The following is a 27,956-nucleotide window of genomic DNA, read 5'->3' as shown; positions in this document are numbered from 1 at the left end:
CCATCAGCACCCCTTCCTCCACAGAGTAAGCCTAACACAGTCTGGCAGCTCTGCAGTTTGAATGGACGTAGCAGTACGCATTGTAAGTAGTATTGCATGTACAGCAGGAGTGCACAATTTGCACACAACCTTTCACTGAGCAAGCAAGCTAACATTGGATGGAAGAATTACAGTAGCAAGCATTACTCAGAATCCTTAATCCTCATTTCTATGAAGTGGACAGCATATTGCATACCTGGATTGGTACTTTTTATTATATCCTGTACGTGTGCTTTGCAGGCTATTGCGTGCCTATTTTTCAGCAGTGATGTTGAAGAACAGATGAATGCTTTTGAGGTCGTTTGTAAGTGCGGTGCTTAGGTGGCTAAATTACAGACAGAGCCACGCTGGGCTGATTCCCTCCGCCACCTGCGAGGTTTAATCTTCCCCAGCAGGGTCGATGCTGATCAAACGCAGCGCAGCCCTGATCCCTTACCTGGCCCACTTCTGCCCAGGCTAATGGCAGATTTCAGGGTCGCGGTGTCACAGCTGCTTCTCGCTTTCCCTGACCAAAAAACAAAAGAAAATGTGGACATGAATATATAAATAAATGCAGGGCGAGGAGAGTAGGTGGCACAGACCCAGAGTGGGTCGGTGTGGTGGTGGTGGTCCTGGGCCAGCCTGTAGCCCAGTGGCACATGAGGTACATGACAGGGACCCAGAAGGTGTAACCACCATGAGATCCGCACAGCTGTTGGGCCCTTGAGCCAAGGCCCTTAAGGCCCTTGCATTTCTCCAGGGAGGATTGTCTCCTGCTTAGTCTTATCAACTGGAAGTTGCTTTGGATAAAAGCTTCAGCTAGACATTGACATATGTTGCATATAAATTAGCCTTGTTTTGGAAAGTGGGGGAAAGAGTGCGTTTCTAAACCCCAGCCTGGGCCTCTTCGCCCCTTTCCCGCGGTTCCCCCGGCCACGCCCTGCTCGGGCCATTCAAAGCCCTGATGTGTGAACCGCACCGAGGCTGTGGCTGAAAGCCTTATTGTTATAGACTAATCAGGAGATCAGCTTACCCTCTCTGATCCTGGCAAAACAAATAAAATATGGTATGCAGGGCTTTTTTTTCTCCTGTGGGTTTTCCATTACAAGCTGAAGAAAAACAGGCTGGAAGTGTTTTCATGGCAGCCTCGTACGGGCGGCTGTGCCAAGAGCTCTTTTTTTCTCACCCTCCCTCCCCCCCCGGTGCAGATGCGCATTTCCTGCTCCACACCCACAGGTGTGAATGAGTCTGAGAATGTGCTGATTCCCGGGCAGGAGCTTCCGTTTGGCTCTCCCACTGAGAGAGAGGCGCTCTCTCCCCCGTGCTCCTGACGTGTCTGCCACGCTGCACTCCGTGTGCTTCGGCTGGCACCTGTGCCGGGCCTGTTCCGCACTGACCTGTGTTCGCACACAGCGGTGTTTGCAGAGGCCTGATACGCCCCAGTGCGACCGCCAGCCTTCTGGCACTGTAGCTTCACCCTGTGCTCTACACTGCTGACCTCTGAGCTGTTCCTACACCCTCCCCACTCTACACTGTGACCTCTCTGAGCTGTTCCTACACCCCCCCCACTCTACACTGCTGACCTCTGAGCTGTTCCTACACCCCCCCCCACTCTACACTGCTGACCTCTGAGCTGTTCCTACACCCCCCCACTCTACACTGCTGACCTCTGAGCTGTTCCTACACCCTCCCCACTCTACACTGTGACCTCTCTGAGCTGTTCCTACACCCCCCCCCACTCTACACTGCTGACCTCTGAGCTGTTCCTACACCCCCCCCCACTCTACACTGCTGACCTCTGAGCTGTTCCTACACCCCCCCACTCTACACTGTGACCTCTCTGAGCTGTTCCTACACCCCCCTCTGCTCCAGCCCTGTTGACCTCTCTGAGCTGTTCCTACACCCCCCCACTCTATACTGTGACCTCTCTGAGCTGTTCCTACACCCCCCACTCTACACTGTGACCTCTCTGAGCTGTTCCTACACACCCCCACTCTACACTGTGACCTCTCTGAGCTGTTCCTACACACCCCCACTCTACACTGTGACCTCTCTGAGCTGTTCCTACACACCCCCACTCTACACTGTGACCTCTCTGAGCTGGTCCTACACCCCCCCACTCTACACTGTGACCTCTCTGAGCTGTTCCTACACCCCCCTCTCCTCCAGCCCTGTTTACCTCTCTGAGCTGTTCCTACACCCCCCCCCTCTACACTGTGACCTCTCTGAGCTGGTCCTACACCCCCCACTCTACACTGTGACCTCTCTGAGCTGGTCCTACACCCCCCTCTGCTCCAGCACTGCTGGCCTCTCTGGGTTGACCATGCTGTAAAAGGGTTTTATTGTGCCTGGCTTGGTAAACAGGGTGGCCCTGATGCAGTCTGCTGGTAAAAAATTACAGTGTTGCCTAAGGTGCTGCTGACCTTCACGGGAACCTCAGCTCTTTATATTCACAAGTTCAAGCCGGTAGAAAGAGAATATTCTGTAGAATTCAGGAATAAGTTCAGGATGCTGGGTTCACCTTTGTTATTAATAATGAATGTTCTCTCCGTTTTAGCGATAAGTGGCCCTCTGTGCTTTGCTTTAGATAGCGTGACCTCTGAAGGGAGAGGTCTTTTCTGTTTTGGAATAAATTGTTTGAGAGCGGCTTTCTTTCACCACTCCACAGTGCAACAACCTACTGCAGAAATTCTACACAGCATCCAGCGGCCATTTTGATTCAGATCTGCAGGTCTGCTCCTCCATGACAAGGCAGATTATTTGGGCCCTGCCGTCAAGGTGGGCATCGCAAGGGAAAGATGAGCTTGATGGACCCGAGGGGTTCACAAGCCAGCCATTGGGGGTGTTCGCAATACAGCCCTCTACAGCTTCCCGTCTTTCGTATTACCTGCCGTTCCTGCTAATGGAGGTGGACTTTCGGTGACAGTGTAAATTATGGGCTAATTAACACAAGCTCTTCGTGTTGGGGAATGGCAGCCTGTTTGGTCTCCTTAATTCACACTCGCCTACTGCTCTCTCTCTCTCTCTCTCTCAGGAGCCTTTGGTAACATGTGACGGTGCGCGCGTGCGATCCGGTTCTCCGCTCAAATTAGCTCACAGTGATTGAAACTCCGGAGCTCGATTTCTCCGGGTGGACGGCCTCCCGTGGCTCCGCGGTGTCCAAATGGAGAGGGCATTAAGGAGTCGTCTTCATCCAGCCCATCACCGGAGTCCGGTGGGACGACTCTCCTCCCCGCCTCACCACTGATCCGCCATTACATGCTCAATCAGGCTGCCAGCGCGCGGCTGTAATGAATGAGATGGGATTCTGTGATGGAGTTCCACCTGAGCGGGAACTCACTCCTGCAGTACCGCCGCGCGATATTCAGTGTGAAATTTGGGGAAGCGCTGCGTTTCACCGATGCCGGTGTAGCTTTTGTGTTTCAGCAGCGTGTTTCTGTGTCTCCCGTGTAAAGTGGCTGGAAACGTAAAGCGATACGGCGCGGATGTGTGGCCATGACAGCGCGTACTGCGTTAGCCGCTTCGTCAGGTCGGGTTTCGTTTATTCATGCACCTACTTTGTTTACCTTCTCATTTTCTGCCGTAGCTTGATGGATGTTTTGACTGGCGCTGCCAGTTGGCAGTGTCGTGGTGGTATTTGCCAGTTTTTTGAAAAGAAAGAAATAAAATGATTGAATGCGTGCCTTGGCAAAACAAATCGAGTTTTCCGTGTTTCATCCAATCATGTTGCAGCTTTGTTCAAACTAGCGTCGGAACAGAACATTTCCACAAATTGCTGTTAGACCTCTCGCTGGAAAATTGCAACTTTTCCAGAACATGGACTTTAGCGGCGAAGTTTTGGACCATTCCCGGGGTAAGACCGCAGGTGTTAAAAGGGCTGTTGATTTATCCCTTCTTGTCTCCGTTGATCCTTCTCTCCAGGCCTGTGGCCTGCTCCATGCCAATAGCAGCTCCAGCTCTGTGTCTGATTCAGATTCACCATTGGGTTTAACATGCACTTCTGGAGGGGACGCATCTTTTTCTTGAATTTTACCCAAGCTAAAACTAAACGCTTTGGAGTTTCTATTTTTGGGAAACGCGGGTCTTCAGAGATCTGCACGAGCGTTCCCTTTTAGCTCGGGAATGAGACGCCCCAGCGGGATTTTGGGCTGCGCTCCTGTGGTTATAACACGCTTATAACCCCACTGCTTCATGTTAATACAAAGTCACCATCCACCCTCCGCACAGTGTACGCCACGCGAAGAAGCGCCATGCAGTTCTGCTTCCCGCCATACCCTCTAATAAGCTGCACATCCTCATGAGCTCTATCAGGCCATTGTTCTGTTAAGAAAGCTCTCTTATTCCTGTTGGTATTAACCAAGATTTTCTCTCCCTCCATTTCTGTCTCTCCCCCTCCATCTCTCTCTCCCCCTTCATCTCTTATCTCCCTCTCTCTCCATCTCTCTCTCTCCCTCTCTAACAGTGAGGGCCGGTTTGAGGTGGTGGGTGGAGGCAGTCTGCAGATTCTCAACCTGACCGAGGACGACGCTGGGATCTACAGCTGCCTGGCGGACAACGGGAACGAGACTGTGGAGGCCCAGGCTGAGCTGACGATCCTAGGTATGAACCCCCCTGCCCCCTGCCCCCTGCCCCCTGCCCCATGTACCCCACCCTCATGTCCTGAGCTGGTGCAATAAAGAAGAGGTCAAAAAATATATAAATAATTAAAGAGGTCAACCAAATCAATCAGTGAAGCTCCAGCTTTAGGCTTAGTGCTATCCTAGCACTCCTGCAGTACATTGTTATTGTGGGTTCTCCTCTATTTTAGTGGGTTATATACCGTAGTATGTCTTAGTCTCAAGGGAGTATGACCTAGTTTGTTGGTAGGTAACCATGTATTTTAGGCTTAACGGAGTGACCACTGTGTTTTCAAATAATGTATATATGTTTATTTTCCTGTGTTTTTGTTTGGATATATTTTCAGGGTTTATGTAAAAATATATATTTTCCCCCTAAACATTTAGTTTTGTAGTCTGCGGTGGTTTCGGCGAGGTCAGCGGTGCTTTTTAATCAGGGTCTCATGGTTGAGAGGACAATGTCCTTTGGTTCCGGCAGTGAACCTGCATAATGGCAGCATAAGCAGTCGGCAGCAGAATCAAACGGAGGCAAACTGACAAAAATACCGCCATGTTTGGGCCTGACGCTTTCATAGCTCCTCCAAATATAAACAAACTAATTCTGCAAGGTCCTTCAGATTTCTTACTGAGAGGCTTTGATCACAAAGTGAACTGCACTGTGAATTCCCCTCCGTGGGAGCAGTGACGGCCATCGGGAACGTCTTTATTTTCCACCTCGCGCACAACCGCGCTCGCCACACACTCCTGCTCGGTGTGCTGCTTGCTTTTGTTGTTGCTGCTCAGCTATCTTGACGGAATATTGAGTTTCCCTGTAAGAAGCCGAGAGCGCTTGCTTTAAAAAGCGCCAGGCTCCGAGCACGCAGATGAGTCACCGAGAGGCGCACGGCGAGACCGAAATGGAAATGCCCTTCATCTGAAAGGAGCAGGCTTCCAAACCCCGCGTCACGTGACGCGACTCTCCGGGCTACGGCGACAGAAAGCGGGGGCGGAGCGGTGCGTTAAAATGCAGGAGAGAAGCGGACGTCTTTGGAAAGCTCGGAGCGGGGTGACGGTCCCTCCTGCTGGGGGAGGTCTTTATTTCGGTGGCCGTCCATATTTCATTCATGGTCTGTGTTTCGCAGGCTACTCGTGGGTGTCTCTTTTCAGGAGCCCTGAACTGCATCGATTGGTTCGGGGCGGTTTTAGAGGTCGTCTGTGGCCTGGTCAGGTGTAGCTCGATGCCATGGGCTCTGCTCCACTAGGAGGGAGCCTCTGCAAGCACCATTGAGATGGGGACTGTTTGCCCACTTGGGTGTTGTTTACCTCATGTGCTGTTTGGCTTAGAGGCTGGTATTTCCCCCTTTTTCTTCCCGTCTGTTACTCTGCAAAGTGCCTTTGGGACAGTCTTCTGTGAAAAGCGCTATACAAATCAAATTTAATTGAATTGAACTGATTGCTCCTGTTCAGGGCTCTCCCATTCTCTATTTTGTCAAGTTTTAATTACCTGTTTAAGTCTTTTTGCATTGAACTCCACACATAGAGCTTTTTATTGATGTTTTTTAATGTTTGCCCAAAGACGTCCAGCATTTTCGGTGCCCTCTCGTCAGAATACGGTCGGTAGCGCATCGCGCTGGAAGCCGCACGTACGAATATGAAACAAGCTTTCTTTTGAGTTGTAATAGTTTTTTTTTTTTTTCTCGTCTTTCCTTTTGCCTACAACGGAGCTGTTCCCCCCTCAAGCCTGCTGTTTACTCAGCCTCTGCTGTTTGTTCTCCGTGAATCGGCGGCGTTTGTTTTCACACAGCTCAGACCGAGTATTTGCATCTCCCTGTTGTTTGCTGAGGAGCCTCTCTGCTCGCCTGTGTTATCGCTCGCGAGCGCAGGACATCTCATCTCCTCTCTCAGCGGCTGTCGTGTTAGGCAGGAGCCATTGTTTGAGGAGTAGTTGTTTGAAGGAGACAAAAACAGGGAAAGGCATCATATCTGGCATATATTAAGTCTGCGCGTTTATTACCTCGCGTCTAATGACTGTTCCTGTCTGGGAGCAAGGTGAGTCCCGTCATTAAACGCGCTTGTTTGGATTGCTGCCACGGCGAAGGTGCTGACGGTAATTACAATCAATTATTTCGTGTGACGATGTCAGATACCCAAATAACGTGAGATTAGTAGGTAAGCGAAGGACACGGGGTTGGGTGGGGAGGGGTTGGGAGAGGGAGCGACGAACAGAGAGGCAGAGATGGAGCTATTTTTGAGATAAGAGAGCTCTTGGAGACAGGAAGCTGATTCCTGGTCCCCTCGAGTGTCTCAGGTGAAGCCCGGTTGTGAAAACACAACAGCGCTCTGTAACTAGGCAGAATGCTTCCCCTCTCCCGTGTCCCATGGTGCACCTCACCGGGAGTCTGGAGTGTGCCGCAGTAGAGGAGGTGGGTGACGACCCCTCTCTCACTGAGACCGTATCATTGAGAGGGTTCTGTCTTTGGTGATTGCCATTGGTGGGGGCATCCCCTCCCCTCCCCAGAGTTCTCATTAGAGGCAGGAGTTTGGAGCCGGGGACCCTGTGCCAGAGGCTGTTCCCATAGCTACCTGTGGGGTTTCTGCCCACCTGTTACTAGCTGTAGCCCACTACTCCTGTCTCTATGTGAGGCTTTCACACAGTCCTCTTGTCTTTGTGAGGCCTTAACACACTTCTCTTGTCCTTAGTGTGGCCTTAACTCACTCTTTGGCTTTAGTGAGGCTTTAACATGCTCTTCCTGTCTTCAGTGAGGCATTAACACACTTCTCCTGTCTTTTATTTTGGGCGATAGCACACTGGGTTTTGGTTCTTTTGTGTTGTTCACTTGGCGTTCTGGGCTTTTGTTCCTTTGTGTTGTTCACTTTTCATTTTGAGTATGTGCCCTTGAAGGCCTGGTTATATTTTTTCCAGTTTCAAGAGCACTAGTTTCCCCCTCTCATATTCCATAACAATACCATTTTACTGTCATAGACGTCAAGGCCAGAGAGATTTTTTTGTGTATTCATTTTTTGTATGAATAATATTTAGTGCTACATTAGCTCTGGTTTAAATGCCAGAGCTAATATAGCTGCTGGAGTATCATGCATCTTGAAACGGTCTTTGTAGAGGGAGTGTCTAGTGCTTTTTTGTTTATTTTTACACGGTGGATGTTTTCTGTTGTGTTTCCAGGGCAACTGTGCTTATTTTCAATACAACCCGACTCTCCCCTAGCCGTGGTACACAGAGTGCTGTTTGACCCCGATTTGAGTTTGGAAGAGCACTTTTAGACACGGGGCTATCACTGTCCCCCCTCTGCCAGCGTTCTCCAGTCTGTGGCTGGCCAGCGCCCGCCCCCGCTTCCAAACGAGGAGCTCGGCCCAGCTCCCTGTCTGGCTCCCGTACAGTCGGACGTGTAAAATATGAATCCCCATCAGCTCCAGTGATCGCAATGAGATTCGAGGCTTTACCTCGCGGGCTCTGATCCGCAGCGGGGCACCCAGACTGGGGCTAAACCGGCCCCTGTCAGCCCCTTCCCCGGTCCACGCTGCCGGGATGTCCCGCTACGAGACCCCGCTACGCCTGCGTCTTTAGAGAGGAGCGCCTCTGGGCCCCCGCCACCGGTCTGACCGCATGTCCGCCCACTCGTAAGGATCAGAACCTCGCCGTGCGCGGCGGGCGAACCCGCCAGTCGCCGTGGATACGCGCCTCCCCCTCCCCCCCCGCTCCTCCTTCAGCGTGGGGGGGCCGAATCAAAGAGAGGGCGGAGCCTACGGCAGCCAGCGGGCCCCCGGCAGCCAGCTGTCTCCCTTTACACTAATGGCGCAATACAAATGAGATCTAATCAATCTCCATGGAAACGGCGCCCCTCAAGTGGTGGGGATGTCACAGGCGGAGTGTAAAACACCGCTCAGTGAAGGAGCTCTTCGCTGCCCACTGCCTGCTTTTACCCAGGAGAGAGTTTGGAGAGAACGCGGGCCTCCGGGTCTTTCGCTTTACTGCAGTTTCACTTGTTCTAGCCACAGAGAATCTTTACTATCCTTTGTTTGAGGTATTGACTGCAGCGTGTTTATTTAGTTCGCATTGTGCTCTCGTTTTGGGGTGCAGCAGACGGGATGGAGGTACTGCTTTGGTGTATGCGACGGCAGCGTGAGTTCAGAAAACGGGGTAATGTTCCAGGTCTCTCTCGGTCACGCTGCGTTTTTAGATTCGTCTGCGGTTCCTGGGCGTGATTCCACCCGCGGGTCTCCTGTGACCAACCGGCGACAGATGGAGCGGGTCTCCGCTCGGGGCTCCGCCCCTCCTGATCGCGCGCGGTGGGGGCGGGATTAGCGGCGGGGAACGCCAGGCTGAGCAGCGCGCGGACGCTCAGAGGGAGAGCAGCCCGGGTCAGCGCGCAACAGCGCCCCCTACCTGCTGCTGGAGCGCGAGCGCGCTCTCTCCTCGCGTCAGCGAGACCTTGGCAGCTGCCGCTCTGATTCCCCCTCGAACAGGAACCGACCAGTGAGGTGGCCGCAGGCGCCAAACCTGCCGTCAGTGAGACGCGCTTCTGGCTCTCCTGTACAGTGCTCCCAATTTAGAAAATATAATTTAGAAAATTGAAAGTTGATGTGTGCTACAGTAATTGGAGCACTTCCAGTAATTGGGATGTATTAGCGTGCTCCTGAACGTGAGTGTACGAGGCGCCCGTGTGAGCGCGGAGCCCTGCTGTGGTCCCGTGCGCCCTGCGGAGTGTGTGTGAGCCCCTGGCTCGTGGGAGAGTGAGCGGGGGAGAGCATGCCTGGGCTGCAGTGATCCTCGCATGGCTGCCTGTAGCACGACTGTGACTGACTGCACAAATGGCACGTCCAAATTGGGGAGAGAAAATGGGGATGGAAACGATTATATTTAAAAATAAATAAACACGGCAACAATAGTGGGTATGGGCTTGCACGCACAGACAGGCGCACAGTCGCACGCACACCTGCGCTCTCACAGGCACACACACAGGCGCACACACACAGCTGCGCACACACAGGCACACACACAGGCACACACAGCTGCGCACACACAGCTACACACACAGGCACACAGCTGCGCACACACAGGCGCACACACAGGCACACACACAGGCACACACACAGGCACACACACCTGCGCTCACACACAGGCACACACACACAGGCACACACAGCTGCGCACACACAGGCACACACACACAGGCACACACAGCTGCGCACACACAGGCGCACACACAGGCACACACACACACAGGCGCGCACACACAGGCACACACACACACAGGCGCGCACACACAGGCACACACACACACAGGCGCGCACACACAGGCACACACTCGTGCACACACAGAGCTGCTTCAGGTTTCCCTCAGGTCTCTGGGCTGAGAATAGCTTTCAGATGAGGGAAAGGGACAGACCTGGGTGAGCTCCCCACAGACAGAGAGGCGAGGAAACGGAGAGGAGAGGAGGAGTAGGAGGTGCAGAGGTGAGGTCTCAGTGCTCAGAGTCCAGGTGAATCCACTGTAAGACCGAAGCAGTCACGGTGAGCAGGAAAAACACGACGTTTGCGTGTCTTTTTATAGAAACGGAAAAAAAGCACAAGGAAATGCACACTCCCAAATGTCACCCCGGCCTCGTGACATCAACGAGCAGACCAGGAAGGCCACCCGCTATTATAAAAACAGCGCCCTGCGTCACTAGGGTGCCCAGGGTCATCACACCTACCCCCTGCTGCGGGTAGGGCATGACCCCCCCCCCCCACCCACCAAATCTTTTTATTCCTCTTTCTCTTGAACTAAATAAAAGCATTAAATGACCTCCCTCTCTCCTCCCAAACAGTCTCTCCCTACCAAACAGCTGAAACGCAGGCAGCCTCATCAAAATTTAATATTCTTCAACAGAGCCCGGCAATGAAAGTTTTATTGGATCCACGGCTCTATTCGTAGATGAGGAACACATGGAGTAAACCAGCAGAGCTCCGACTGCACCCTGTACAATCCCCCATCTTACCGCCACCCCCACGCAGAGCGCACACACAACCAGCTCCACCTGCCGTTAACCCTTCAGGGCCCAGGCCCTCGCGCTCGGCCGCGATTAAACCTCGCTGCCTCCGCCCCTCTTCAGCGCCCTGGCGTCTGTGCCAGCCGCTCCTCTCCCCGAGAGGCCCTCCGGACGGGTTTAGCTGGGGTGTCGACGCTCTCTGAGCGCAGCGCGAGGAGGTGGCTCCTCCGCACAGACACAGACACAAACACACAGCGGAGAGAGAACCACAAAGCGGGAGAGAGGAGAGGGGTAGCCGGAGGAGGGAGAGAAAGATGGGGATGGGGGAGGGAAGGAGAGGGGGAGGAGGAGGAGGAGGACAAACACATAGCCACAGTTCTCCAGCTGTGGAAACGTACAGAGGCGTTTCTCTGGCCTGGAAGCCTGGCAGCGCTCTGACGCTGTTCTGAAGGTTTAGGAAACCGCGTTACGAGGCCAGTCACACGAACCAACGCTGATAAAGAGAGAATTGTGTTTCAATTTTCAGTTTATGAAATGAAGCATACAAGTATCATGTTTCTGAAGTGGAAACCGATTGCGTTTGGGTCGAAGAAGTAATTGGCATGTAAAACCAAGAGACCTGTTTCTAAATCGTCGCAGTAAAAACAGAATCTCTGGAGAAGATGTGCCTGGAACAGGGAAAGAGCTCTGGGATGAGAGCCTGCACAAGATCAGAAACAGTCCTGAACCTTGAGGGCAAATCGATTGATTAAAGAGGCCTTTCAGACGACAACCGAATCCCAAACAGCTCAGTCTCCACCGCCTGAACATGACAAACACCGAACAGAGGAGGGAGAGGATAAACAGCTGGGCTTTGAGCACCTTGCCCCAGAGCAGAGAGCGGCTACAGCGTCAACAACAAACAATGAGTCACTGAGAGTGCAGGAAACGCGGGGGAAAGGTGTGTGTGTCTGTGTGTGTCTGTGTGTGTCTGTGTGTGTCTGTGTGTGTCTGTGTGTGTCTGTGTGTGTGTGTGTGTGTGTGTGTGTGTGTGTGTGTGTCTGTGTGTCTGTGTGTCTGTGTGTCTGTGTGTCTGTGTGTCTGTGTGTCTGTGTCTGTGTGTGTCTGTGTCTGTGTGTGTGTGTGTGTGTGTGTGTCTGTGTCTGTGTCTGTGTGTGTGTGTCTGTGTGTGTGTGTGTGTGTGTGTGTGTGTGTGTGTACGTGTGTGGGTGGGTGGGTGCATTTGCGTGTGGGAGCGTGTGCACTTGTGTGTCTGTCTGAGTGTGACGTTTTTTGTGTGTGTGTCTGTGTGTGCGTGTGCACGTGCGTCGGTCTGTGTGCGTGTGTGTGTGCATGTGCATGTGCGTGTGCATGTGCTGCGTGCGTGTTTTGGTGAAGGCGCAGAATTGGCTGCAGCAGTGAGCCATGCTTTATGGAGCTCTCCAGCCCCCGACGTGAAGTGAATATTCAGCGTCACGTGACTGGCGTTGTTCACACGGTTGTCAGAGCAACCATCTGAAGACTGCAGGTAGAGATGTGAGCAGCCATTCATCATGCCATTTTGTGTGGGGCTCTGCCCTGTGTTTGTAGGCCCTGGGGACGGTGGCCCTGCAGTGTGGAGGGTGTCTGGGGTCCAGAGATGATTCCGAAACCACTCTGCACTCCCTACGGGCGAGGCCAGCGTGCGATTGGCCGTATTATGAATAGCATGATCGATGGTGTGCAGAGCCTGTCTTTTCTTTATTTATACTTGAATTGTATTGATTTTATTCTTCTCCTGCTGAGAGTGGAGGATAAATTCTTAGCCAGAGACCTTAATTGCTTTATTTCACTCCAAAAAAAAAGGGCACACTGCAAAGGGGGGTAAAATTGCCCTTATTAAACCAAAGTGCTGTTCAATAGCCCTGAACTATTAATATTTATAATAGATTTTTTTTTTTTTTCCTGACACTAATGAAGAGAGTATGGCCTTATAAAACCAATTAGCTGGACCAGGTTTCATTGCATGTTTATTTTCATTTGACTTGGTGAGTCGCTGTGAGTTTGTGCTGCCGATGAGGGGAAAATGGCTTTAAACGCTTTAGCCACTCCCTAGCGTGTTCGCACTCGGCACACCTGTCCCATCTCACTGGGGAACTGCTCAGCTCTGTTTGCGTCCCTGGGGTGCTGTTGGCACTTCTTTCAGCTGGAAGCAGAGGTCGAGTTTAGGTAATGGAGGGTTGTGATGCTTTAGTTCCCCAGTAGCTTATGTCTGCGTATATTAATTGTGCTGTGTTCCCCAGCACTGCGCTCAAACGCCATCAGTCTGCCGATGCAGGGGTAAAATGGCTGCCTGTGCAGATGAAGGATTCTTGCTGCGGCACCTGGGAACAATCCACCGCCCCCAGGAGTCCTGAGGAGACCCTCCCTCACTGCTCTGAGCAACGCTGTAAACCCACTCACTCCGTAACAGTCAAACGGGCAAAATGGCCGCCAATGACCCTTTGCAGCTCTCAAAAACAATGACACATTCTTCCCTTGGTTTCCCAGGATAAATGTATGTAAATTACTGCTTTGCTCTTAGTTCACCCATCGTCAGTCTCCCCTGTTTCCTGTATGAGTCCACAGGCGGCGGCTTGTTTGTCAGCGTGCGGGAGAGAGGAAGCAGACTGAGGCCTTGCAGAGTGTCTGGGCTGTACGCTTTCCGCTTCTTCGGCAGTGAAATAATTGAGGAAAAGGGACAGGAAGAAGGAAATGGAGAGATGCTTTATTACTTGGCGATGGCTGATTAGGTTCCTTCATTTAGTAAACACAGTAAGCGCTCTTTAAAAGCCGGATTATCCCGAAGACACAATGAACACAATGGAGCTTGCGGCTGGTTAACTGGCCACTCCACTGATAGGACACACTTCCACTGCTAAAAGCTGTGCCTGTTTAAACCCCAGACTTCCCTAAATGCTTGGTAATTAATGGCGCAGCTCACTGTTGAGAGAAGTTATTTTACTTGCATGTTTCACAGAACAGCTGAAGAAAATGCACCTTAAGTAACTAACCTCCAAGGCAGACAAAAAGGTTTGTCAGACCCAAAACTGTGCAGGGAAAAATTCCCTTTTTAACATGCACAGGTTTTAGCTTTAATATCTTTAAAAATAACTTGTCTTCTAGTGAAGTCTAAAGAGCTGCTTGTGCAAAGCACAAAGTCAGTTCCTTTTTCCTAACCAAAATCAAATTGAAAGTGTATAATAAAAGTTCTCTCAGAGGTTGCTGTTAAAATGAGTAACAATTCTGAATTCTCTTCAATATTGTAGTTGTTGAAAAGAGGTGTAGCCACATGCCTGATATACGCCTTAGATTTTACTCGCTCGTCTTCATCAAAGCGGTCCAGCAACAATAACCCCCCCATACCCATACACACACAAACTCTTTCAGCCTGGAAGACTCAAAGTGGAGAGTCTTTCTGGCCCCAAAAAAGAGGCTAAGAACTTGCGCAGTCCTCTGGGGAAGTCCTGACACCCCAATACCCACCTGCCTGTGCCCCCCACAAACTGAGTCGGAAGGGAGCCCCTCCCAGCCAGTCTTGCCCGATCAGCAGATGAATAATAAGTGTGTGAACAATGAGCCAGATGAATAAACAGCCTCCCTCCTCTCATCTTGCTCTGGAGTGTGGCAATAGAACCGAAAGTTATGCAGTTTAGCTTTTATTGTAAATCGGGCACACACAGAATGAGCGTCGCTCACCGGGGATCGGAGTCCGCGTTCACAACGCCGGATAAATAAACTGTGTTCTCGGAAACGGCGGCAGACCTCCTCGCGTGCGGGTGCGCGAGATCACAGAGTTGCGGTTTAATCGCGTTTGGAGTCGGGTCGTGCTGAAAGCGCAGGCCTCGTGGCACACGGGCGCTCTGGGAAAGAGCGCGGCTTTCATCTGCCGTCGGTTGGCACGGGCGATAAAAGGGCGAACGCGGCCACATTACAGCAGTCACGGCGCTCAAACGGCGCGCGGCTTTACGGCGTCCTCATCCGTGTCACGTGCCAAGAGGAGGTCCCTTTCCGCGCCGTGGAGAGGGGGGCTGCTCGGCTCCCGTGCGGACGGACCGTATGGCTGAATGTTTTTGGTAGAGCGGAGCTGTGGTCAGGGAGGGCCACGGTGGAGACGTAAAGCTTCCTGGCAGTGTTTGCGCTGAGGTAATTGGTGTGGAATTCGCGCTGGTTTCTGGCAGCGGGGATGGAAAAAAATGCTCAAGCACGCCTTAACTGAATGGCTTATTCTTTGGGGTTTGTTTTTATTGGGAGTTGGAAGAAAAGCCATCGCAAAGTAAGCCGTTATCGTAAAAAATAACAGAGCCGTAATTAGCTGAAACCGGGCTCCGGCGTTCCGTGGGTGAACAGCAGTGTTGTGCGTTGGGCCCCCCCGCCCCCTACCCCCCTCTGCTGCTTGCTTTGGTGGAGGGAGGCAGTTTCGGAGAGGACCCACACCTGCCCTCTTGTTCACTTTCTCTGACATTTCAGCTTGTGGAAGGTTGTAACATACCGTCGGTTAGACTTTGACATTGGCACCTTTGTCCTTAAGCTGGGAATGGAGTGCTCCTTGCCTGTCTGTTTGTGAATCAGGCTCTTTTCCAGAGAAGACCTTTTCATGTGGCAGACCTGCGGCAGTATGCGGGCCAGCTGTGTTTGACCTCTGTATCAACAGCAGGAGGACATGAGAATCCCTGAGAACCAAAGGCTGCTCTGTGTAGCTCACTGACCAGCTAATCAGGAGCCCTGCTTTAGCTGCTGTCATAGCATTTATGTTTCATCAAAAGGTCATTCTCTGAACTGCTTTCTCAATCACTCCGTTTCTTTTCAAATGTATCACAGATATTTGATATCAGATATCAGATATCCAAGGCTTTGAATCCCTAATCTATAAAAAGCATGAATGAAGTTTATGGCAAAATTGGACAGTTACTTTCAGATTGATTCTTTTTTGTATTCTGTTGGTCAGTCCTGACTGTAGATGGATTAATTCACCCTCTACTTCGGACCAATTGTGTATTTAGGGTACTGTCTGTGCCTCATCTGTTATTTAGGGTACTGTCTGTACCTCCTCTGTTCTTTGGGGTACTGTCTGTGCCTCTGTTCTTTGGAGTACTGTCTGTGCCTCCTCTATTCTTTGGGGTACTGTCTGTGCCTCCTCTGTTCTTTGGGGTTCTGTCTGTGCCTCCTCTGTTCTTTGGGGTATTGTCTGTGCCTCCTCTGTTCTTTGGGGTACTGGTGTACTTTTTTATTCCATATTCCTCCTCGAATTTACATTTAAACGTCATTCATCTGCCCTCCCCGGGTAGGCTACTTTCTTGTATTTTGCTAGTGAGCGCCTAGTGATGGTGTGTTATAAGGGTTTGATCACTGTGTCTCTGCAAGACAAGAAGATTGGTGCCCCACCAGAATTTCTATGCCAAAAACACCTCTGCTCTTGTTCTTTGGGGTACTGTCTGTACCTCCCCTTTTCTTTGGGGTCCTGTCAGTGCATTCAGGCTCTGGATTCACACAAGCTCCTGCGGTATTTTTAGCTGTTTTTGCTCTCACCGCTTTGTCAGACAGGCTCCAAACGTCTGAAATCCATTTGGTGTAAATGGTGCATGGCGTTTTTCTGAGCGAGGGGAGGAGGATTTTCTCCCAGCTGCTGATAACAAGCTCCACAGGAACCGGCCCGCACTGGCACACCGCCTCCCCTACTGCGCCCGCCACGGGGGAGGGGGTGGTGTGTCAGGGGCTGGCGGGGGCGGCGGGGGGGGGGGTGATGTTACCTGTCTGCCTGCCTGTCGAAGGGTTGCTGCAGTTACACACAGCTGTAGATATGTTAACCCCCTACGTGTTGGACAACCTGAAGAATGCCATGAACCTGACACTGCGGACTCAAGCAGGGAAGAGTGCGGCGTGACTCTCCGTCCCCTCCCCCCCCCCTGTCAGGGGTCAGCGCTTATCGCTGGAAACCCCTCATAGCTGACCTGGGCTCTGGGGTTGGGATATTAAGTTCAAGTTGCCCACTCACAAGGGGAAGTGTGGTTGCTGTTAATCTCCACTCAAGATCAAATATATTTCCTCTGCTGCTTGGTTGTAAGAAAAAAAAAAAAGAGAACTGAACATTCCTTCTGTAGACCAGTCATTATGAGCCGTGGATGGGCACCGTTTGCAAGCCGGCTACTGGGACATGCAGTTCAGAACAGAAAATGAAGTCCGACACTTTCCCAAAGCATATCATTTTCCAGCCTGTCAGCCTAAATCAGCCGGGCTCTGTTGAAAGCCAAGGGCAGTGGAGGTTACTGTGGAAACTGGATTTTGAGTGTAAATGCTGAGGAAGTCTTCAAACTGTGGGGGTTTTTTTCTGCTGCCTAATGGCGTGGGGGTGACCTTTATTTTCCCGGAGTGTGGAAATGCGTATAGCCGTAAAAGCGAGAGTGCTTTTCCTTTTAAAGAGAGGCTGAGGAGGTGTGGGATTCCCCACGCGGCCTGTCTGAGCTCGGTCACGTTCCTGCTGCGGCATGGAGCTGGTAGCCGTGTGGTCGCTGTTGTTCAGTCAGGCCTGGTGGCTTCAGGTTGACCGAGGCTCTCCAGGTTATCACTGTGTCAGCTTGCTCCGGCGACACATCGAGCGCTGTGTTGTGCCCGATACGCTCTGCTCTTGTGCTGTGTGACCGACGGCATCAGAGGAGCGCACACATTTCAGCCCCGGCACTTTAGTGCCAGCGTGGAGACTTGGGTACAATCAACAGCCCTGTCCTGAAGATGTACGAGTGGGAAAAATGAAGGGGTTTTATAGCTGCATATTTGTGAAGATGTATGAGTGGTACATTGCAACTTGTGTGTAGTTTAAATATGGTCTGTGTTGTTGAGAAACCAGTGTAATGGATTTGGCTGCCTGTTATATTGGTGCTTATTTAGGGAAATGCATCAGCAGGACTCTCACTGGGAGACATTTCCACATCATTAGTGTTGATACCATGAATAAGGTATCACAATAGCTCTCGTTTGTGTCCTCTGCCACCCCTGCGGCGATGTCAGCCTAAGATGAACTGAGTGGCTGTTTTTGTGCGCTGCGCTTATCCTGGCGTGCTTTGTCCTCCTCTGTGTGTTTCAGTTCCCCCGCGGTTCCTGAAGCGCCCCGCCAACATCCACGCCCACGAGTCCAGGGACATCATCTTCGAGTGCGAGGTGACCGGCTCCCCACCTCCCACCGTCAAGTGGGTCAAGAACGGGGACGCCGTCATCCCCAGCGACTACTTCAAAATCATCGTAAGTCCCGAGTTCAGTGGGATTTGGTTTTTCTGTGTGCGTGTGCGCCCGCACGTGTGTGTGTTCACATCGGACAATGTGTGTGTGACTGAGTGACTGAGTGTGAATGTGCGTGTGCGTGATTACATCGGACTGTGTGTGTGTGTGTGTGTGTGTGTGTGTGTGTGTGTGTGTGTGTGTGTGTGTGTTCACATCGGGCAATGTGTGTGTGTGTGTGAGACTGTGTGACTGTGTGACTGAGTGTGAATGTGCATGTGCGTTTGCACGCGTGTGCTTGATTACATCGGACAGTGTGTGTGTGTGTGTGCATGTGTGTGTGCGTGTGCGTGTGCGTGTGCGTGTGCGTGCGCGTGCGTGTGTGTGTGGCGGTTGGAAACAGTGTGTCGCTTCACAATCAGCCCCAAGTCAACCGTCTCACCATTAGACTTGGTCGGGTACCCGGCGCTCCGGTTCTTTCCCCGCCAGCGGAGGCCCGGGGGCTGTCCATTGTGTCTAATGGTCAGTGTGGAGTGCCTTTACTGCCCCTTAAGTGAGTGTAATGCGTGCTGTCGGGAAACAGCAGAGCTCCTAAGTGAAATAAGCTGCTCAGATTCGGGCGTGCGCTGAGTGAGAAATTAGACTCCAGATGCTGGCGGACCCGCGGTGGGGGCTCCTGACTAATTGCCCCGTGTGTGTGTGACCTTCCCCAGCGCTGGCAGCGTCTGCGGCCCCGCGCTATTTCTGTGCGCGCTATTCCAGGCTAATGGCACACTGGTCACACCACCCCGCTCGTCTGCTGCCCTGGACCAGTTTGGAAGACCATTAAACAAAATGTTGACATTGAAAGATTTTTTAGCTTTTGTCCCGTACTGTCAGGACGTTTGCAGGTTGCCTGCTGCTGATGCATCCAAAAAAGATGCCTGCGCTTTTAAAATGCAGTTAGTGTATGCGTAAAGGCCCGTCCACTGCTAAAATGATGACTATAAATACGTTGTTTTTAACTCTTCTCACTCAAGTGGATGGCGTTGTCCACACCTCAACTATAACGACAACGACAGTGACGAACAATATCATTGGATCATTTTCAGAGCTATTGTTTTCAGCTGCATGAACAATAAAACACTCATAGCCAATCAGAATCCGTCTGCATTTACATGGTGTGACGTTAAAAATGGCAGTTGACATAGCCGAGATGTTATTTGCAGAACATTAATGTTCATCAATGTGGATGCTCACATTATTGTAGCTCTTGGTGGGGATGGGCCTTCACAGTCAAACTGTAGATGGTCCACAGGGATTTCTTCATAAGTTGACTCTGGGTTGTTAATTGGTCTCAGCTGATTTGGTTCTGGTGATGGTGGTGGTGTTGGAGTGGTCCCGCAGTGGGTGTAACCCAATCAGAAATGTCCAGAGGGACTCAAAAGTCACGTGATCTGTGTTTTCCTCCCTGCAGAAGGAACACAACCTGCAGGTCCTGGGCCTGGTGACGTCGGACGAGGGCTTCTACCAGTGCCTGGCAGAGAACGACGCGGGCAACGTGCAGGCGGGCGCCCAGCTCATCATACTGGACCTCGGTAAGTCTGGGAGGGGCGCGGGGCTGCAGATCAGAGACGCGCTTGTCCTTCAAAGCCAAGCCGCCTCGTCAGGGTCTCTCAGTCTGGCAGGAGAATACAGAGCCCAGATTATGAGTGCGAGCGGCCGGGCTGGGATCCGTCAGGGTCGTGTTCAGCCAACTGGCCCCGCGAGCGGCCCGTGCAGTTTGACATTGCTTCGACTCCGCCGAGCAAGCAGCTTGCGGCCAGACACGGAGGTGTCAGCCGGGCAGGGTCTCCATGTGTTCAGCCACAGCGGGCCTCCTTCCCGCAGGCCAAGGTCGCTGTGAAGTGCCCCCCAAGTCCAAACTTTTGAGGGTGCCTGAAGACCGGTTCCGAATTCCTAAACAGGAAAAAGTAGAAAGGTTTTAATAAATGCAAAACATTTTCTGCGTGATTATTTTTGATTAGTCAAATATCACAGGTCAGTCATTATCCAAATTAAGGTTGCAGTTCAGTAGGAATATCAAGCAGATCTGTTTTTTCTGAGGTCTGCCAAGGAACCTCAATACTGCTGAGGGGCGGCCTGTAGCGTAGTGGTTAAGGTAAATGACTGGGACACGCAAGGTCGGTGGTTCTAATCCCAGTGTAGCCACAAAAAGATCCCCACAGCCGTTGGGCCCTTGGGCAAGGCCCTTAACCTTGCATTGCTCCAGGGGAAGATTGTCTCCTGCTTAGTCTAATCAACTGTACGTCGCTCTGGATAAGAGCGTCTGCCAAATGCCAGTAATGTAACTGTTGATAATGATGCAATTAGCTTTACCGTTGTCCGACAGTGTTTCAACGATGCATATGTAACAAGCAGCCGGGTTCTTGCAGACAGTGAATTTCAGGGTTCTTCGCTGGTCAGATTAAACATACTGGGGCCCCCAGTATTAAACATATTAAAGGTCCCCCATTTGTGTTACTAGTTCAGTAATGGTGCATATACTGTATGCCCTAGAGTTTGAGAGGTCTCATCTTACACTTCCATGCTCTGTGTTTCTCTACTTTTTCTGAGTGAAACTCAGTAACAGCTCACTGTAGTGCATATCCCAAGATAACGCTGAGACTCTTCAGTTCGTGTTCACTTTCATTCACCTCTTCCCAGAAATAATGAGCGCTTTTCTGAAAATGAACTAATAAAGACAGAATAGACGTTGACTTCTGAACAAGTGCGGGGTTCTCGGCTGGGTTAGCAGTAGCAGAATGGAACATTCCTGGAAATAAATAATTTCCACATATTGTGTCTTAACCCTTGTAAGGAGTTTATGTGCCCACCCCAGTTAAGTACTTGTTTCGCACTATTTAACAAATTGGTAGCAATTTGGTAGTTTCTATTTACCGGCACATAGCTGCTCCACATCTTTTTTGAATGTTAAAGTGGTAAAAGTCCCTGAGTTTACCATGAACCAAAGGAAAAATGTATGTAATGTCATTGACCCTCGCGTATACTGTCCATATAACAGCCCGCGTTGGGTGCACTGTAAGAGGCTCCCTCAGAACCCGCTTCGGCTTGAGTCTGAGTTTGCCACTGCGTCTCCTTTTGGAGAGTCGCACTCATTTCTCAGCTCTGAATTTCCAATTAAGGATCAACTCATTAGTGCTGTTTACAGCGACGTATTTACACCGCTCGGCTCTTATTTATCACCACCCAGGAAATGGAACCCAGCAAGAAGGGGCTCCTCCGCAAAGGCGTAAATTTCAAAGCACTTTGCGCTCCGGTTGGTTTCCTCATTAGGGGGCGGGGGGATGAAGGTGGAAGCCTCATGAGTCCTGTGCGCCGCATGCGTTTTAGCGCCTGCCCAATTCGGGGCTCAGAGACGCGCTAATTGAAAGTGTTGAGCTGTCGTGTTGGGCCGCTCCTCTCCCTGGTCCGTACGAGCCGCCCGAAGCCATCTGCCCCCCCTCCTCCCCTTTCCGTCAGCCACCTGTTCCACCGCGGCCCCGCGCTGGGCACGGAGACGGCATCGCCCCGTACCCCGTACCCCGCAGCCCTGCCGCCTGTCCCAGTCTGGCACACCCAAAGTCCAAAGTGTGTTCCCTGTCCCATCCCCCCCAGTCCCTCCCCCCCCCTCACTCAGGGTCCCCCTCAGGCCTGCCCAATCCCCCTCCCCCTCACTCAGGGTCCCCCTCGGGCCGGCCCTAACCCCCTCCCCCCCCCGGACCCACATTTACATCTCTGCCTCCGGCAGCGAGTGATGGAACGGCGAGAAACAGCCCGTGTGTTTCGAGCAGAACAATCTGTACGAGTGACCTTCAGTTGTCCTCTCAAGGTCATCTCACTGACGAGTATATTATTCAATATACTGTTTGAAGGATTTAAATTTAAACACCTATAAATATTATCATGAATACAATTAATTATTGGTTCTAATGGTACGTCCCACGTGTATTTATAATCTAAATTCTAAATCTTATGAGGCTCTTTGTGTTCTCTAAAGAGCTTGTTTCATAAGTCTAATGAGCCTCTCGACACTGATTGCAGCCTCTCTGTCCCCCTGCTGGGGTGTGAAGACACAACCTGTGGCCCAGATGCTGGCTTTCAAACTGGGCTTATCCAAACCTGCCCCCTGTTGATGGCTGGCTCCACTCATTTTAGGTTTCACAGTTAAAATTTCCCACCTCTATTGCACTATACACCTTTTATTTGACAAACAGTACCCTACACCCCCTGCCATGCACACACACACACACGCACACACTCACACACATGCAAACCGAATCGATGCTCTCACAACAATGCCCACACAGGTCAGGTCGCTCACAGGAGGCCACGGTGCAGCAGTCCCCTGAACAAGCGCCTCCCCTCCTGACCACAGGAGCACAGTCAGCCCCTTGCCCCTGGTGCACAGAAAGCCGTGGCCTCGACCCTGGCCGGACGGCTGAGACTGGAACGGCTGCAGCTCTGTGGTGTGAGGAGCGGGGCAGAGTCCCAGCAGGCCCGGCCCTCCCAGCCCCCTCCACCCAGGCTCAGAGGAAGCACCAGCCGCGGCTCCTCGCCAGACATGTTGCAAACAGATGTCTGACTCCAAGAGCACGAAAAAGGACTTTAAGAAGCCCTAATTACGTAATGGGGGGGTGAAGCTGAACCGGAGCGTATGGAAATGACCCCTTTAAGCGCCACACTTTCCCCTGTGCTCTCACACAGCTGTGAGGGGCGGCCTTCTCCCCCCGCACCCTCCCCCAAATATGCATGTGTGATTTCTGAGATACGCTCGTCAGGTGTGGTAGGCGTCCTCCTGGAGCTGGGGTCACACATAAGGGAAGATGGCATTACCTCACACATTCTCAAAGTGTGTGAGTGCGCACGCATTTTCAGGACCTGGGACATGCAGGGCTGGAATGCCATGGATTTTGGGCACTGTGAAAAGCTCTCACATTGGACCCCAGCCCACCCCAGGCCACACCAGAAAATCCTATGTTCTCGTATTTTGAGGGCGTCTGTCAGTAAGGACCCTTGGAATCGTCCGGACCCCCCTCCCCATATGGCGCCAGTGGCAGGGCTTGGCGAGTGTGAGGCGTGTTGTTCAGTGAACCTCAATGCTTCCACTGTTCCCAAAGCCACTCATTTCCGCTCTGCTCTGCGCTCCACTCACGCATTTATACAAGATTCCCACACAAGACCGTACAATACGCGAAGTCAAGATAGCGTCGCCACACACATTTCTGAAGACTCGCTGTGCAGTCCGGCATTTGTGAAAGGAACACAATTTGAGATTGTAGGCCCGGGCCCCTTCGCCCCCCCCCTGCAGGGCCACGGTGCGAGTGTCTGCCCCCCCGCGCTCTGGAAGCTCTTTTGGGGGAGCGCACGTCCCTGGTTTCCCTCCCTCTCTGATTCGGTAGCACCAGCAGGCTGATTGCAGAATTTATTGCGCGATTGAAGCCGTCAGGAGTAATCAGCGGGGTTATGACAACTTTGCACCCCCCCCCCTCCCCCAGCAACTTCGTACCTGGGGAGTCTGATTAGGAGCGCAGACTGCTGAGGGGTTGCAGCAGGTAATTACACTCCCTCTGAAGAATGCTTCGTTCTCTTTTCATTTTGCGTGTCTTCAGCCTCAGAAGCTGGAGAATGAGGGCCGCTTTCAGGCACTTTGTTTGTGATTGCCTTGTTTGCCTACACTCGCAGATACGAAGGAATGAAAGGCGTGCACATAAATCACTATGGGGTAAGTCACTCCTGCTACGGTTCGTAATGAGGAAATGAAACAAGCCTCCTAATACAATGGCAAATGTAGGTGCGTGTGCGTGTTGCTGAATTAAGTGGGGGTTTTTTTGTTGGTTTTTTTTGCCCAAGGCCACACATCTATGCTGTATGTTCTCTGCAGAATACCCAGCGGTTGTACAATAGCCAGTCACCCCGGGCCATTAGGTCATTGTTTCAGTCTGTGTTGTGACGCGTGTCTGCTGGAACACAGTGGGACTTCACAAGGAAAGGACCAAGAACACGCCCCCCCCCCCACCCCCTCGTTCTCATCCTTCCCTGCGAACAGGGAAAGCGCAGGGGGGAGATTTCCACCCCCCCGCCGGGGCCGTCGGGCTGCGGGACGTTAGCAGAGCTGCTCCGTGAGCTGTGAGCGAAGGCCCGTCAGGCTGAAGAGCAGCGCGCTTCTCCGTCTCCCCCGTCTCCGCCGGCCTCCGTGCCGCTGATCCGTGAGGCCGCTCCATTGCGCCGCTCGCTTTTTAACGGCCCTGTCCTCCATCACAGTGTCCCGCGCCTGATTAAGGGCGGCGTGGTGCGGCCCCTCCTCGCTGTTCCTCGTGGCCGCCCTCCTGGCTCCTCTCTCTGTGATTGGATAAGTGCGGCGCGGTGCATCCAACTCCACGCCGCTCGCAGTGATTGTGATTGAAGACCGTGTGCGAGAGAGGACCGCACTATCACTGCTAAAGAAGAGAGCAGTCTCGGATGGCAGCACAGATGTGATTGTGTTGAAGAACAGGTCGAAATGAACCCCAATATAAAAAGGTGTTCTCTCAGCATAGTTATATCTTATTATATCCCTTTTCTCCTCCTGCATTTACTTGGTTTTGCATTTGAATGCCTGCCTTTTTCCTGAGACGGTAACGGATTCCAAATTCAGGCACTTCCTTCTCGCAGCAAGGGCATGGCTTTCTGACGTGACATGTTTCTTGAAGCTGTTTACCCCTCCGTGAGAAGTCCATTGGGTGGTCCTGCCCACTGTTTTCTGAAGCCTATGACTGTCCTAATGGAGCGCTGTGTTTTTGTGCGGGTGCAGCATTAGCTTGCAGTAGCGGTTTCTGTCGTGTTTGTGAGTTGGGGGTTAGGGTGCAGTCGGGCTCATGGGTAATGGAGTGGACAGAGTCCACATCATCGCTCTCTGCCGCAGCACGTTCGGTAACTGAGGTCATCCTGGCGATAATGGGCTCTCCGCACACCATGCGGAGAGAGACCACTGTCTACCAGCTGACGCTCAGAGGCCAACGCTCCGACCGGTGACATCACCAGCGCGCACAGCGGGAGAGAGAACCGGGCGGGGAACGGAGCCCTCTGAAAGTTGGGCGTATTCGTAGCGGGTTAGCTACCGTTAGCAGGGCTCTCCTCCTCCCCCAGCCCCTCTGCCTTCATGTCCCTTTCAGAGGGGACAGGTGCTGCAGGTTTGTGTGGGAGTGCCTTTCAGAGGCGACAGGTGCTGTAGGTTTGTGTGCGGAATCGGCAGGCCCAGGGGAGGAGCTTCCCGTGACGTCGGCATGGCGATGTGACAGTGATGGATGCGGTCAGCTCGGCTGGCGGCTCGGCTGACTGGGCCCCGTGTGTTTACTCCGGTTTACCGTGCCGCTGCGCCGCACGCTACAGCGGGGAGAGACCCTCCCTCCGGCTCGCCCCGGCGTGTAAACACGACAAAATAAAGGCACCCGGATCGGTTCTCTCCGAAAATAAAACCCAGAGAATAGGCTGGTCCTATTTAAGCGTCTATTCATCTGCTTTGTAAATAATATTTGTGTGTGTTCACGGTACAATGGCTTCATCCAAAGACCTTTCCTTGGGGTATATTTTCGAGACACATACTCAGGATTTCCCTGAAAACTTGAAATTAGTTTCAAGTTCCAGTTAGGTAAGAGACTCAGAAAACAGCCCTAGGCCCCATTTAAACCATGGCTGTGTCTAAGTGTGGTAATTTAATGTCTTTCATCTCTGGAGACACGAGCAGAAAGTCATTAAGTAGCCCTTTTCTCACCCAGGGTTGCACAGTCCGCGTGTACCATACCTTCATTTCTAATAACCACCAGTCAGTGTCCTCTTCTTTACTCTGAGACACAGTCTTCCTCTAAAGGATACAATTATCAGCAGTGGTTCCACATCATTTGAATGGGGTCATTTTTAAAGCTGGGGGATATATCAAGATTAAGTATTTTAATGACATGCAATTACAGCAAGTTTGATAGAGAGATATAATGCTCAATCATATGGTAAAAGGCTTTCCCAGCATGCTTTGCGTGTTGTTTGGAGTGTGCGTATTCTGTGCAGCCTGGGACTTGGCACCACATTCATTAACCTCTCCCCTCAATTAGCCTGACCGGCCGCTAATAAGAGACCTTTACAAAACAAGGCTTTGTGCGGTGTTTAACTGCTGTAATGCCATCCTGCACTTTCATATTCACAGCGTACATGCTTCTCCCGACCTTCTCCTGACCCTTATATGAACGCCGCCGCTGTAATTTTAACTTTTAAATCACTGCCCCAGTTTCGCGCCGTGTGAACTGGAGAGGCTAAGACGCCAGCCAAGGCCGCAGATTGATTGTGAAGAGCTGGAATCAGTCCCCTGATAGAGTCCTCCTCCCTCCATTTTGTTTCCACGGCCGCTGATGATGGAGGGGACAGGAGGTTGGTTTCTCCTCCCTGGGCGATGGGGCCGCTCAGCATGCAGGGCCGCTGCAAACGCTCCGTTTACGGGCGGTAAAAATACGCCTCGCTAAAACCGCTTTGCAGTCGCTGAATTGGCTGAAATGGACTTTCCTGGTGGGGGCCAGGTCCAGGCAGGGGCTGGAGGAAAGCTGAACTCGGCCTGAAGCGAGGAAACGGGGGCTGCACGCGCGCCAGAGCACTGAATACTCTCCGCGAGCTCCTCCACTTGGCACAGGATGTGTTCCTCCGGGCGAGGCGGCTCTGCTGCGCGTGCCCTCTCGGCCAGGTGCCTCCGCCGGGGAGCCGTTACACTCACCGGCGCGAGGGCGTCCACACGCCTGCCCTCCCCCAGATTAATAAAAGAACCTGGCCTTCCTTTTCCTGGACCCCCTCCCAGACCGTGGCTCTGTGAATACGCACACACACACACAGACAGACACACAGACAGACACACAGACAGACACACACACAGACAGACACACAGACAGACACACACAGACAGACACACACAGACACACACACACACAGACACACACACAGACACACACACACAGACACACACACACAGACACACACACACAGACACACACACACACACAGACACACACACACAGACACACACACACACACACACACACACACACACACAGACACACAGACACACAGACACACACACACACACACACACACACACACACACACAGTATCACACTCGCACACCTTGGTCTGGCCAGAGACCCCGCCTGCTTCAGGTTACACACGGCGTGACTGCGGCCCGCTCCCGGTCACGCCACCTCCCCGGGACCGGAGGGCCACGCGGCCCCGGCCATTAGCGCCCCGCGGCTTTCATAACACGCTCATGGTTATCGGGTTGCTTTTGGATAATAAAAACACACACACACACCCTGGTATGAAGCAGTGTCTCCCCCACTGTCCACGCTGCTTCTAAAGCCTCGGCCGTGCTGGGGTATCGGGTGGTAATCGCAGGATTTCCTCTCTCAGAGCGAATGAAAAGAGTCTTGTGAAGAGGCCAGTTCAAAACCGCGCCGCTGTTTATCTGCCTTCGTTCGCAGAGGAAAATGTCGCGAAAAAGGCAGGCTTGTTTTCCCCCGTCGGGAGAAGAGCCAGACTGAGAAAAGGATAAGCGGTCAACTTAGCAGGATTGTTTATCCATGGAAATATGGCCCCTCCTGGCTGATTCGATCACATTTAATGTATTCTAAACACTCCGGCGTATGTCTTTGATCTCCTTTACTACACTGTGGTGTAAATCACGGAGCGTTGTGGCCATTAAAATAAATGACCTTCAGACAAAGCCACTGGAAAGGCAACTTCAAGAGGGATATCGGAGGCGGGGAAAAAAAGCACTGCGTGAATCCAGCACAATATCAATTATTTAGCGGCTTCTAAATTAGATTATTGGAACTGTTTTAAAGAAGATTACTTGGTCTAAACAATGGCCCGGGCTGTAGCACTTGATTAAAAGCTTTGCCGGGGCCGCAGTGGGATTTTATACGGGGGACGGGGAGAGGGGGTTTTCCGTGTTTGCCGGTTTTCGGCGAGGCGGCCGCTGAAAGCAGGCCGAGTGTGAATGGGCTTTGGGCGCCCATGCTGGGCGCTCTGCGGCCGGGGGAGAGCAGGTGCGAGAGGGGCTCAGATTAGGCCGGCGTACGGGGAGACGGCACGCTGCCCGGCGGCGCTGAGGGT

General features: G+C 52.2%; 1 protein-coding gene across 3 annotated transcripts in view; it reads left to right on the top strand.

Moving 5' to 3' along the window:
• The window catches only part of LOC133111388 (neogenin-like), a 169,973-nt gene that overhangs the window by 99,815 nt on the left and 42,202 nt on the right, over positions 1-27,956 (top strand). For all 3 annotated transcript variants that reach the window (XM_061221702.1, XM_061221701.1, XM_061221700.1), the window contains exons 5-7: positions 4,481-4,617; positions 17,680-17,834; positions 19,267-19,387. In XM_061221702.1, the coding sequence (XP_061077686.1) occupies positions 4,481-4,617; positions 17,680-17,834; positions 19,267-19,387 (413 nt within the window). The remainder of the gene's footprint in view (positions 1-4,480; positions 4,618-17,679; positions 17,835-19,266; positions 19,388-27,956) is intronic.

This window comes from Conger conger, chromosome 15 (genome assembly GCF_963514075.1).
Source record: "Conger conger chromosome 15, fConCon1.1, whole genome shotgun sequence".
NCBI lineage: Eukaryota > Metazoa > Chordata > Actinopteri > Anguilliformes > Congridae > Conger > Conger conger.
Note: the sequence above shows the minus strand (reverse complement) of the source record. Positions and strands in the feature narration are given on the sequence as shown.